Source organism: Pelobates fuscus, chromosome 6 (assembly GCF_036172605.1).
Source record: "Pelobates fuscus isolate aPelFus1 chromosome 6, aPelFus1.pri, whole genome shotgun sequence".
Classification (NCBI taxonomy): domain Eukaryota; kingdom Metazoa; phylum Chordata; class Amphibia; order Anura; family Pelobatidae; genus Pelobates; species Pelobates fuscus.
The window spans coordinates 58,929,829-58,943,851 of NC_086322.1; the positions used below are offsets into that span (position 1 = coordinate 58,929,829).

At 47.2% G+C, this 14,023-nt stretch overlaps 1 protein-coding gene across 1 annotated transcript in view; it reads right to left on the reverse strand.

Moving 5' to 3' along the window:
• The window catches only part of LOC134615360 (protein S100-P-like), a 47,042-nt gene extending 33,599 nt beyond the window's left edge, over positions 1 to 13,443 (reverse strand). Inside the window, exon 1 of the mRNA XM_063459864.1 lies at positions 13,242 to 13,443. Within this exon, the coding sequence (XP_063315934.1) occupies positions 13,242 to 13,379 (138 nt within the window). The 5' untranslated portion in view covers positions 13,380 to 13,443. The remainder of the gene's footprint in view (positions 1 to 13,241) is intronic.
• Between the last annotated feature and the right edge of the window lie 580 nt (positions 13,444 to 14,023).

A 14,023-nucleotide genomic window follows, 5' to 3' on the forward strand; every position in this document is an offset into this window, starting at 1 on the left:
CCATGGATCCCCCTCCTGCATGCCACAGTCCAGGTGTTAGTCCCCTTGAAACAACTTTTCCATCACTTTTGTGGCCAGAAAGAGTCCCTGTGGGTTTTAAAATTCGCCTCCTCATTGAAGTCAATGGCGGTTCGCCCGGTTCGCCGGTTCGCGAACGTTTCCGGAAGTTCCCGTTCGCCGTTAGCGAACCGAAAATTTCGTGTTCGCGACATCACTAGTAGGCATCACTGAAGCGTGGCTGGGGGGATACGGAGGAGGACACAGACGATACACCTCCCACAGAGAACAGCTTGTCCTTGCCTCTGGGCAACCTGGCACACATGAGCGACTACATGCTGCAGTGCCTGCGCTACGACTGCCGAGTTGCCCACATTCTAACTTGTGCTGCTTACTGGGTGGCCACCCTGCTGGATCCCCATTACAAAGACAACGTGCCGTCCTTAATTCCCTTACTGGAGCGTGATCGGAAGATGCGCGACTACAACTGCTCGCTGGTGGAAGCACAAGGCGAAGGCAGAGGAGGAGGAAGAGGTCGCCAATGCAGCTGGGTCACCACCAGCACCTCAGAAGGCAGGGTAAGCATGGTCGAAATGTGGAAAAGCTTTGTCAGCACGCCACAACAACCAGCACCACCATCTGATATGGAACGTCTTAGCAGGAGGCAGCATTTCAGCAACATGGTGGAACAGTACGTGTGCACACGCCTACACGTACTGACTGATGGATCTGCCCCATTTAACTTCTGGGTCTCCAAATTGGGCACATGGCCTGAGCTTGCCCTTTATGCCTTGGAGGTGCTAGCCTGCCCTGCAGCCAGTGTATTGTCTGAACATGTGTTTAGCACGGCAGGGAGCGTTATCACAGACAAGCGCAGCCGCCTGTCCACAGCCACCGTGGACAAGCTCATGTTTATTAAAATTAACCAGGCATGAATCCCACCAGACTTATCTGTACCTTGTGCAGAATAGGCATTTATACCAGCCTCACCCAGCCATTGTTATACTCAAGTGCACTTATTCTTTGTTTTCTTTTTTTATATGTCCCAATATTTTGGGGGCTACCCCAATAAAAAACAAAACAAAAAAAAAACAAATAATAAAAAAAAAAGTGTTGGCTACCTCCTCCTCCACCGCCGCCGCTTCCACCTACACCGCCACGGTCACCGCCTCCGCAACCTATGGGTCACTTAGTATAAACTATGTACACAAAAGCAGAGGCTTGTGAATGCCTTTTCTCTATGCATCAGGAGTTGAGCATTTCTCCATGCATCAGGACTGCAAGAAATGCACCGCAGGCCGCAAATGTTTCTTTTTTTTATATGTCCCAAATCCCAATATTTTGGGGGCTACCCTAATTTAAAAAAAACACATGTTTATAAAAAAAAAAACAGTGTTGGCTACCTCCTCCTCCTCTGCTTCCACCTACACCGCCACGGTCACCGCCTCCTCAACCTATGGGTCACTTAGTATAAACTATGTACACAATAGCAGAGGCTTGTGAAGGCCTTTTCTCCATGCATCAGGAGTTGAGCTCAGTTTGAACAATGAAAGAATACCCTGCACTCCAACCCTCTCTCAAATGGATAATTCTGGTGATCCTCCTGACAGCCATGCTTTAGATTTTGATTTATGGGGGGACATTAATATATTTATTTTTGTTAAAAAATATTTTTATTTTTTTTAAAGCCTCCTTACCCTCCTTCCCCCCATACACACACATACTGCCCCACAAACCCTGTTCCCTATACACACACACTACACACACTGCCCCACACACACTGCCCCACAAACACTGCCCCCATACACACACACACACACACACACTGCCCCCCATAAACACATTGCACACCCATACACACACTGCCCCACAAACACTGCACCACAAACACTGCCCACCCAGACACACACTGCCCCACAAACACTGCCCCCCTCACATACACACTGCACCCTTAACACATGTATGTACGTAGTGGGGAATCGCGATGCAGCTTAGAACAAAAACTAACCCCATTCAACCCCCCAATAATGACAGACCACTTAGTATGGATGAAACAGGCCACAGCATTTATTATCACAAACTAAATTACTGCATAACACATCCATAGCTTTATTTATTAAATCTCATCTTTTTCTGTAACCAAAAACATTAGACATAAATAAGCATAAATTAACATATATAACTCCACACATAGTGTTATACAGTGACCTAACCGTCCTTGCCAATAAACATACAGTGGTTCCTAATCACCACTTCGTCTCACCTCCCCCCTTGTCATAAAAATTATATCTTTCCAATGCCGCCATCAGCTGATCTTATCCACGCTCAATGGGCACGACACCTCAGGCAACCTAATGTTAACCGTTTGAAGCAGGGGAGGTTGAGACCTTAAAAACTTGTTCATCTCATTCCATATACTTAAACATAACCCCTCAAACTCAATTGGCAAGGACATACCCCTGCTACAACCCCGCTGTTGTACACCTAAAATCAGCGGGGGACCCCACCACAACCAGCCATGGCCTGTTCCACCACTTCTTGCAGCGCTAGATTAACATAGGCCTAGTCTGACCTCCAGCAAGCGCACCCATCCTCTCGAGATAACTAGGCCGTCCTAAGGCGAACTGGAATCCCCCAAGCCCCCAAGACAAACCTAGAGACCCATCTCATTCGATTACCGATGGCAGCGCACCAGGGCACTCACATTGCTGAGCGCACTTCCAACAGGAACTGGCGATAGGCCCATCCCTTGAGAACATCCGGGAAGAAAACAGAACGCGTAACATGTCCAGTAGTGTTGTCGCGAACCCGAAATTTTCGGTTCGCGAATGGCGAACGCGAACGTCCGCAAATGTTCGCGAACCGGCGAACCGCGCGAACCGCCATTGACTTCAATGGGCAGGTGAATTTTAAAACCAACAGGGACTCTTTCTGGCCACAAAAGTGATGGAAAAGTTGTTTCAAGGGGACTAACACCTGGACTGTGGCATGCCGGAGGGGGATCCATGGCAAAACTCCCATGGAAAATTGCACAGTTGATGCAGAGTCTGCTTTTAATCCATAAAGGGCAGAAATCACCTAACATTGACACCTGTCCTCAAAGCCCTGCCCTGATACACACTGACACAGAGCAGAATAGAGACTGTTCCCTGTCCTCAGAGACCATGATACACACTGACACAGAGCAGAATAGAGACTGTTACCCCTACATAGGGTCACTTGGCAGATATGGCGGGGTCGTGGGAGGGGGAGGATGACTTTCACCTCTTCCCCTGTTAGATTCCCGTTGTGCTGTGACATCACCCTTATACGCTGTGTAAAGCATACTATTTAATTTGATCAGCATGGCCACTTGAGTTTTTATAGTTTTCACGCTGCTTGTAGTTTATATATGGTTCACAAAAATCAAACAAACGATAAAGTAAACGTGTAAGGATTCAGAATATTCTTTCAAACCCTTACACATTGTGTGTACGTATTTTTTGTCTTAAGTTTGTGGCTTTAAAGAGGTTTACGTTGTTTCTATGATGTGCATAACATGTTCTTGTAAATGTTTGTTAAATTTTTCCTGGAATTGTAATTTTTCAATCTGAATGAAGATAGTCAAATCCCTGATACACACTGACACAGAGCAGAATAGGGACTGTTCCCCCTACATAGGGTCACTTGGCAGATATGGATTGACACATATCCTAATGATCCCTGATACACACTGACACAGAGCAGAATAGAGACTGTTCCCCCTACATAGGGTCACTTGGCAGATATGGATTGACACCTGTCCTCAAAACCCCTGATACACACTGACACAGAGCAGAATAGGGACTGTTCCCCCTACATAGGGTCACTTGGCAGATATGGATTGACACCTGTCCTCAAAACCCCTGATACACACTGACACAGAGCAGAATAGAGACTGTTCTCTGTCTACAGAGACCATGATACACACTGACACAGAGCAGAATAGAGACTGTTCACCGTCCACAGAGACCATGATACACCCTGACACAGAGCAGAATAGAGACTGTTCACCGTCCACAGAGACCATGATACACACTGACACAGAGCAGAATAGGGACTGTTCCCCCTACATAGGGTCACTTGGCAGATATGGATTGACACCTGTCCTCAAAACCCCTGATACACACTGACACAGAGCAGAATAGGGACTGTTCCTCCTACATAGGGTCACTTGGCAGATGTGGATTGACACCTGTCCTCAAAACCCCTGATACACACTGACACAGAGCAGAATAGGGACTGTTCCCCCTACATAGGGTCACTTGGCAGATATGGATTGACACCTGTCCTCAAAACCCCTGATACACACTGACACAGAGCAGAATAGAGACTGTTCCCTGTCTACAGAGACCATGATACACACTGACACAGAGCAGAATAGAGACTGTTCACCGTCCACAGAGACCATGATACACCCTGACACAGAGCAGAATAGAGACTGTTCACCGTCCACAGAGACCATGATACACACTGACACAGAGCAGAATAGGGACTGTTCCCCCTACATAGGGTCACTTGGCAGATATGGATTGACACCTGTCCTCAAAACCCCTGATACACACTGACACAGAGCAGAATAGGGACTGTTCCTCCTACATAGGGTCACTTGGCAGATGTGGATTGACACCTGTCCTCAAAACCCCTGATACACACTGACACAGAGCAGAATAGGGACTGTTCCCCCTACATAGGGTCACTTGGCAGATATGGATTGACACCTGTCCTCAAAACCCCTGATACACACTGACACAGAGCAGAATAGGGACTGTTCCCCCTACATAGGGTCACTTGGCAGATATGGATTGACACCTGTCCTCAAAACCCCTGATACACACTGACACAGAGCAGAATGGAGACTGTTCCCTGTCCACAGAGACCATGATACACACTGACACAGAGCAGAATAGAGACTGTTCACCGTCCACAGAGACCATGATACACACTGACACAGAGCAGAATAGGGACTGTTACCCCTACATAGGGTCACTTGGCAGATATGGATTGACACCTGTCCTCAAAACCCCTGATACACACTGACACAGAGCAGAATAGGGACTGTTCCTCCTACATAGGGTCACTTGGCAGATATGGATTGACACCTGTCCTCAAAACCCCTGATACACACTGACACAGAGCAGAATAGAGACTGTTCCCCGTCCACAGAGACCATGATACACACTGACACAGAGCAGAATAGGGACTGTTACCCCTACATAGGGTCACTTGGCAGGTATGGATTGACACCTGTCCTCAAAGCCCATGATACACACTGGGGGGAGCTACTGTCCTCCCCAACCCCTGCGCGGTGGGTGGGGGCCATAAATCACAATGGGGGGACCTACTGTCCTCCCCCCCTCGGCCCCCACCCCTGCGCGGTGGGTGGGGGCCATAAATCACAATGGGGGGCCTACTTTCCTCCCCCCCGGCCCCCATCCCTGCGCGGTGGGTGGGGGGCATAAATCACAATGGGACGGACCTACTGATAGGAGTGGAGTATTGTTCATATCAGTTTAATACCTTCCGCGTCTCCTATCAGTGGACGTGTAAATGGCAGAGATTTTTAATTGTTGAATCACCTCCCCTTTTTAGGCCAAGGTGGGATGATGCTTAGACCACTGGTATATTGGTGCCATCTTGGAGGATTTTTTTTTGGTTTGGTTTTTGAAGCCACAGTGCTGCACCAGTGGGCCTAAAAATTAGGCATGTACACATGCCTGAAAAATTTGGTATTGTTGCAGCCGCTGCTGTAGCAGCGTCCAGAAAAACTGATGTTTGTTTCACAGGCAGAAAGTGCCCTAAAACATGGCGGCTTGAACCCTAGTTGGTGGCGGATAAGTCATGCAAGTCAAACGTCATTCAGAGCTAAAATACAGCAGCGTGTGGACCATTTTTAGCCCAAGGCAGCTCATCTCATCAGGCCTTTTTTAAGCGAATGTATCGCCCAGTGTCAGTCCCTTCGGGATCCATCCCTCATTCATCTTAATAAAGGTGAGGTAATCTAGACTTTTTTGACCTAGGCGACTTCTCTTCTCAGTGACAATACCTCCTGCTGCACTGAAGGTCCTTTCTGACAGGACACTTGAAGCGGGGCAGGCCAGAAGTTCTATCGCAAATTGGGATAGCTCAGGCCACAGGTCAAGCCTGCACACCCAGTAGTCAAGGGGTTCATCGCTCCTCAGAGTGTTGATATCTGCAGTTAAGGTGTCGCTCGAGTCGCTCTCTGAGGGTGGATCCCGAAGGGCTGTGGCGATGCATAGGACTTAAAAAGGTCCGCATGTCCTCCATCAACAACACGTCTTTAAAGCGTCCTGTCCTTGCCGGCGTGGTCGTGGGAGGAGGAGGAGGAGGATGACTTCCACCTCTCCCCCTGTTAGATTCCTGTTGTGCTGTGACATCACCCTTATACGCTGTGTAAAGCATACTTTTTAATTTATTTTGCAAATGCTGCATCCTTTCCGACTTGTTGTAATTCGGTAACATTTCCGCCACTTTCTGCTTATACCGGGGGTCTAGTAGCGTGGACACCCAGTACAGGTCGTTCTCCTTCAGCCTTTTTATACGAGGGTCCCTCAACAGGCAGGACAGCATGAAAGACCCCATTTGCACAAGGTTGGATGCCGAGCTACTCATTTCCCGTTCCTCCTCCTCACTGATGTCATTGAAGGTATGTTCTTCACCCCAGCCACGTACAACACCACGGGTACCAGATAGGTGACAACGAGCACCCTGGGATTCCTGTTGTGTTTGGTCTTGCTCCTCCTCCTCCTCCTCAAAGCTACAATCCTTCTCTGACTCCTCTTCCTCACAATCCTCTTCCAGCGTTGCCGCAGGTCCAGCAAGCGATGCTGATAAGGCTGTTTCTGGTGGTGATGGTGACCACAACTCTTCCTCTTCCTCTTCACGCTCATCTACAGCCTGATCCAGCACTCTTCGCAGGGCACGCTCCATGAAGAAAACAAATGGTATGATGTCGCTGATGGTGCCTTCGGTGCGACTGACTAGGTTTGTCACCTCCTCAAAAGGACGCATGAGCCTACAGGCATTGCGCATGAGCGTCCAGTAACGTGGCAAAAAAATTCCCAGCTCCCCAGAGGCTGTCCTAGCACCCCGGTCATACAAATATTCATTAACAGCTTTTTCTTGTTGGAGCAGGCGGTCGAACATTAGGAGTGTTGAATTCCAACGTGTAGGGCTGTCGCAAATCAAGCGCCTCACTGGCATGTTGTTTCGCCGCTGGATATCGGCAAAGTGAGCCATGGCCGTGTAGGAACACCTGAAATGGCCACACACCTTCCTGGCCTGCTTCAGGACGTCCTGTAAGCCTGTGTACTTATGCACAAAGCGTTGTACGATCAGATTACACACATGTGCCATGCACGGCACATGTGTCAACTTGCCCAACTTCAATGCCGCTATCAAATTTTTTCCGTTGTCACACACCACTTTGCCGATATCCAGTTGCTGCGGAGTCAGCCACTTTTCCACCTGTGCGTTCAGGGCGGACAGGAGTGCTTGTCCGGTGTGACTCTCTGCTTTCAAGCAAGTCAAACCCAAGATGGCGTGACACTGCCGCATCCGGGATGTGGAATAGTACCTGGGGAGCTGGGGGGGTGCCGTTGATGTGGAGCAAGAAGCAGCGGCACAAGAGGACTCAGCCGAGGAGGTTATGGAAGAGGATGGAGTAGGAGGAGTAGAGGAGGTGGCAGCAGGACTGCCTGCAATTCGTGGCGGTGTCACCAACTCCTCTGCAATGCCACGCATTCCTTGCTTGTCAGCCGTCAGCAGGTTTACCCAATGCGCAGTGTAGGTGATATACCTGCCCTGACCATGCTTTGCAGACCAGGTATCAGTGGTCAGATGGACCCTTGCCCCAACACTGTGTGCCAGACATGCCATGACTTCCTTTTGCACAATCGAGTACAAGTTGGGGATTGCCTTTTGTGAAAAGAAATTCCGGCCGGGTACCTTCCACTGCGGTGTCCCAATAGCTACAAATTTTTTGAACGCCTCAGACTCAACCAGATTGTATGGTAAAAGCTGGCGGGCTAATAGTTCGGACAAGCCAGCTGTCAGACGCTGGGCAAGGGGGTGACTTGGTGACATTGGCTTCTTACGCTCAAACATGTCCTTGACAGACACATGACAGTGGGCAGATGAGCGGGAACTGCTCAAGGCGGGAGACGGAGTGGCGGATGGTTGAGAGGGGGCAAGAAGGACAGCAGTGGTTGACGTGGCTGAAGATGCTGGACCAGGAGGAGGATGGCGGCTTAGAGTAGGCGTGCTGCTTGTACTCATGTGTTGATCCCATAGGCGTTTGTGATGTGAGATCATGTTCCTACGCAAAGCAGTTGTACCTAGGTGGGTGTTGGACCTCCCACGACTCAGTTTCCTTTGGCACAGGTTGCAAATGGCATCGCTGTTGTCAGAGGCAGACACACAAAAAAAATGCCACACTGCTGAGCTCTGCAATGACGGCATTCTGGTGGTGGACACAGCATGCGTTGATTGGCGTGCTGTTGGGCTGACCCTGGGTGCCGATGCATGCTGTCTGACTGTGCCACTAGCTCCTTGCGACGACCCCCCCCTGCTTCCAACTCGTCTCCTCCTCCTCTCTGTCTCCCCATCTGAACTTTCGCCCTGTTCTTCTTCTCTTCTAGCGGGCACCCACGTGACAAGTAGGCACAGTATCCAATGTGAACCTCACACAGAAGCTGGCAGGCAGGCACCTGCAATTACATTACACAGGAAAAAAAAGCAGCCTGATGTTATAGCCCTAAAAAGGGCTTTTTGGGGTGCTGTCCTTACAGCAGAGATCAGATGAGTCCTTCAGGATTGTAGTGGACACTGAATACCCTAGCCTAGCTATCAATTTCCCTATCTAATCAGCAGCAGCTAAACTTTCCCTCCTCTCACTAAGCATGCAGCTTCAGAATGAATCGAAAATGGATGCTGGGAGGGAGGTTGGAGGGTGTGGAAGGGAGGGAGTGCTGCTGATTGGCTGGAATGTGTCTGCTGACCGAGAGGCACAGGGTCAAAGTTTGCCCAATGATGACGAATAGGGGGCAGATCGAACTGCTCATGTGTCCGCCCGCCGCGGCGAACGCGAACACGCTAAGTTCGCCGGGAACTGTTCGCCGGCGGACAGTTCGGTACATCACTAATGTCCAGATTTAAGATCAATCCCAAATCCCAAACGATCACCGAACCCAGGTCATTCCACCCAGATGGATGACAAAAAAAAACCCCAGTACTCCCAGAAGCATGGGAGGTTGAGACCTTAAAAACTTGTTTATCTCATTCCATATACTTAAACGTAACCCCTCAAACTCAATTGGCAAGGACATACCCCGGCTAGCTGTGACTAAATATACTAATAGGGCGGGCGGGAGGGAAGCGGTTTGCTGGCCCGAATCCCAAGTGGCACTGAGGTAAGACCTCCCCCACACTAACTTACACAGAACATAATCCCACCCGCACACTCTTTCCCAACCAATCCCATGCATCTATCCCCACACTCCTACATGTGCCCTTGTCCGCTTAGTAATTAACACATAAATAATCTAAAAATAAACAAGTGTGGACCTGATTAAATTCAGTGCACCGGCTATTGCCAAACCAGTCACAACCTTAATCAATGAATCCTTGGTGACTGGATACATAACTGTCAGGGCTTACCTTAGTTGGGAGTCCGATATGCAGAGATATACGCTCACCCTTGCAAATAAACACAGACCAAGGTGACCAGATAAGGTATACACACACACTCACTCTGCATTCATTATGTATACACACACACACTCTGCATTTATTATGTATACACACACACACTCTGCATTCATTATGTATACACACACACACTCTGCATTCATTATGTATACACACACACACTCTGCATTCATTATGTATACACAGTGGTGTATCCTGGTTTTGTGCTGCCCTAGGCAGGACAAAACTCAGGCGCCCCCCACCCGCCCACGCCACCCCCATCCAACCCTTCCCCCCCGCCTGCACCACCCCCACCCTTCCCCCGCCCCGCCTTCTAAATACACACACACACATTCACTTACAGATACACATACACTAGCTAACAGAAACACACACTCGCTAACAGAAACACACACTCACTAACAGACACACGCACTCACTAACAGACACACGCACTAACAGACATACACACTAACAGACATACACACTAACAGACATACATACACACACACACTAACAGACACACACTAACAGACATACACACACACACTAACAGACATACACAGACACACTAACAGACATACACACTAACAGACATACACAGACACACTAACAGACATACACACACACACTAACAGACATACACAGACACACTAACAGACATACACAGACACACTAACAGACATTCACACACACACACACTAACATACATTCACACACACACACTAACAGACATACATACACACATACTCACTCACTCACATATTTAACACATTTTTTTTTATTTTTTTTTTAAATTTACCTCCCCCCCCCCCCAGCCTCCTTACCTTTGGGAATGCTGGGGGGGGGGTCCTATTTCTCCCTGGTGGTCCAGTGGCTGCTGGGCGGCGCTGGCGGGCGGCTGGCGAGGGAGCACTTCCTCTGAGCTGTCTGCTCAGCTCCCTCGCGCGCTGCACAGTGAGGCTGGGAGGCGGAGCCGGAATATGACGTCATATTCCGGCTCCCAGCCTCACTCTGCGGCGCGCGAGGGAGCTGAGCAGACAGCTCAGAGGAAGTGCTCCCTCGCCAGCCGCCCGCCCGCCAGCACTGCCCAGCAGACCGACCGCCCGCCCAGACGGCATGTCAGTTAGCCGCAAGGCTAACAAGGCATTTGCCCTGGGCGTTTGGGGGCGGCTTTTTTTGCCGCCCCCTGGAAAATGCCGCCCAAGGCAAATGCCTTGTTTGCCTCGCGGCTAATACGCCCCTGTGTATACACACACTCTGCATTCATTATGTATACACATACTACAAACACACACACTCTGCATCCATTATGTACACACACTGCATTCATTAGATACACACTACACAAACCCACACACACTCTATTCATTATATATATATATATATATATATATATATATATATATACACACACACACATACATATACACACACACACACACACACTGCATTCACTATACACACTGTGATCCTTGTCTGCAGGTAGCACGGTCCTCTTGGGCACAAACATGCACAGTCTTTTAAGGCAACTTAATTCCAGGCAGTTTATTGTTAAACTCCACCACAGATACAGCAGCAAATGAAAAACACATTAACAAAAATCCCTATAAACAAAAACCTAGCTCGGTCTGAGCACTTACTAACATCAAGTTCCCTATCATTCAAGGGTTTAAACTATAACAGAACAGGAATTGGTTTCACCAACCTAATGCCTTTGTCAGATCTCTGCACTCCACACTCAGTTAGCATGTGGCTTCCATTCCTGCTAGAAAGAAACAAAATTTTCTCTCCCTTCTGCACACCCAGTGCTCCAAGCCAGCCTTAACTGCTTTCCTTCTGCACTCCCAGGGCTCAGTCTCCTTGACTCTCTCACATGAGAGAACAGCCTCTCTCCTACCTGCTTCCAGGGAGGAAGCCCGCAATCCCCCTTTACCTGCCTAGCAGGGAGGGGTTTATTCCCATTGCTGCAGCTTATTATCTGCAGCTGAGCAGTGGGTTGGAGACAGATCAAAACTCTGGCCTGGAACTTATTCCTCCCAGTTGTATGTAAACTGCGGAGTGGAGCATTGGCCCACCCTGCTCTCCAAATGCTCCACCCCAGGGGCCCATAACTAAACTTTGGTTTGTGTTGCCTACAACACATACTTCCCCTGGGGTGTTATAGGCCTATTAAATGTTATAGACCTATCTGCCTTCACTTTATTACAACACACACCACATTCAATGTATACACTATACACACACACACACACACACACACACTGCATTCACTATTCACACACTACACAAACACACACACTCTGCATTCACTATATATACACTACACAAACACACTCTGCATTCATTATATACACACACTAAACAAATACACACTGCATCCACTACACACACACACACACTACACAAACACACTACACAAACACACACAGCTCCCCTGTCTGAACACACTGCATCCACTACACGTGGCATGTCTATTTTGTGCATTTACCTTTAGAAATAGTAAAATGGAGTAATTGCCCAACAATAGTGCAGATACAATCAAATGGGATCAGATGAGGGGGTAACCCTGGGGTAAGTAATAGTAGAAAGGATGAAAAGAACAATCTGTCCCATAAATGTGATAAGTAAAAATATCACTAATATGTTTTATTAATCAAACTAAAAAACACTTGCACACTTCCCACAGTCGCCAACTACGTAGTTATACCATGGCAGTGTACAGGTAAAGGACTAAATAAACTAAATGAGGGTAATATACAATGGAAGGGGGTGAACAAAACAAATATATACACGGACAAAAAAATCTGAGTAGGAGACACAGCTCTGGAGTTCATTAATGCACCCCAGGAAAATTGGCTGTTCAGTGCCCTAAATGCAAGCTAGGGTAATTGGTACACGATACAAGATAAGATGGACACAGTATCTGGCTAAATACTAATACAATAAGTGTATCTTGAAACTGATACACATGTGTCAATCTAGAGTAGCAGAGTTTAGCTCATAGATACTCGGAACGGTAAATGCCGTATAGATAAGATCGGCACCATGCCGTGTATCTAGCAATAAGCAATCGGGTAGCTGTCTGTGAAGGGACCAGAAACTTAACCTACTCCAACAGACGCGTAATTATCGAACGTGTTGGTAATAGAGTGCCAGAGAAAAAAAAAAAAAGACTAGTCGGTGCCTTCGAGGGCACCTATCTCTATACAAGATAATAACTGGCCAATATAAAAATGGTGTAAATAACATAATTCTTATTTTTATGTTTTTCTGCAAAACACCCTATTAGCAAAATTGATGTGTTATGATTTGTTTATATGCGTTCTACGCACCTTGATTAAAAAAAATGTTATGCTAATAGTTTTTTTTTTCCAAACAAAATCAGCATAATATAGAAATGAATTTAATTATGGATTTTGGTTATTGGTTCTGTTTATTGAACCTATTTTATATCAGGTATGTAATGCATAATCCAAAAATGAGCTCCAAGTTATATGAATTAACGAACATCTTACCGAATATAGTCTGGGCAGTTCTTTCTCCATAAGGGTTTTCATTTCACCTTTGGTAAGGGTCCTCTTGTTGCCTTCAGTGCATGCATATTTGTCAAAGACATCCACGATCATGATGATTGCGTTCTCTAACTCTGACATCTTGGGAACGGGCCTCTGATTGTTTAATTGGCTCAATAAGTAAATCAGAAGGAATGTTGAGAGAAGCAATGTTATCCCTTTTATAGGGACTCTATCTTACCTTTAAACCGTTGAGTACACATTTATCAGAAAGCAAATATTGCAAAACCTGCCATCAGTGTATGTAAACCTAGGTGTAACACATTTTTTACATTTATGTTTTATCTGTATTGAGCAACTGTTGACCTTGGATAACCTTGACCCTTGTCTTATGTGTATTAAAATAGTCAAACTAAAATGGCTTAAGGTATTATTACTGGCATAACACCCCTTTGGACTTAAATATCTATTGTTCTAGTAAGAACTGGTAAACACAAAACACAAATGGGACATCAAATAATGGGACACAGTACAGCGGGCAATTATGAAAATGATGCTGTGTCTCACAGGATTCCGATATTGCCAGAGAAGATCATTGATTGATGCCATTTGCATAGATTATGATGCAAAAAGGTCCGCAATTCAGGTCTCCTTGTATATAATTGCAGGTGCTTGCAGCTATCACTTTTACTATAAGCCCACCCAGTCATTAAGAGCTATAACAGAGGCAAGTGAATATTTCCACTCTGCCTGTACACATACAACTTAAGCATGCTGTATCAGTA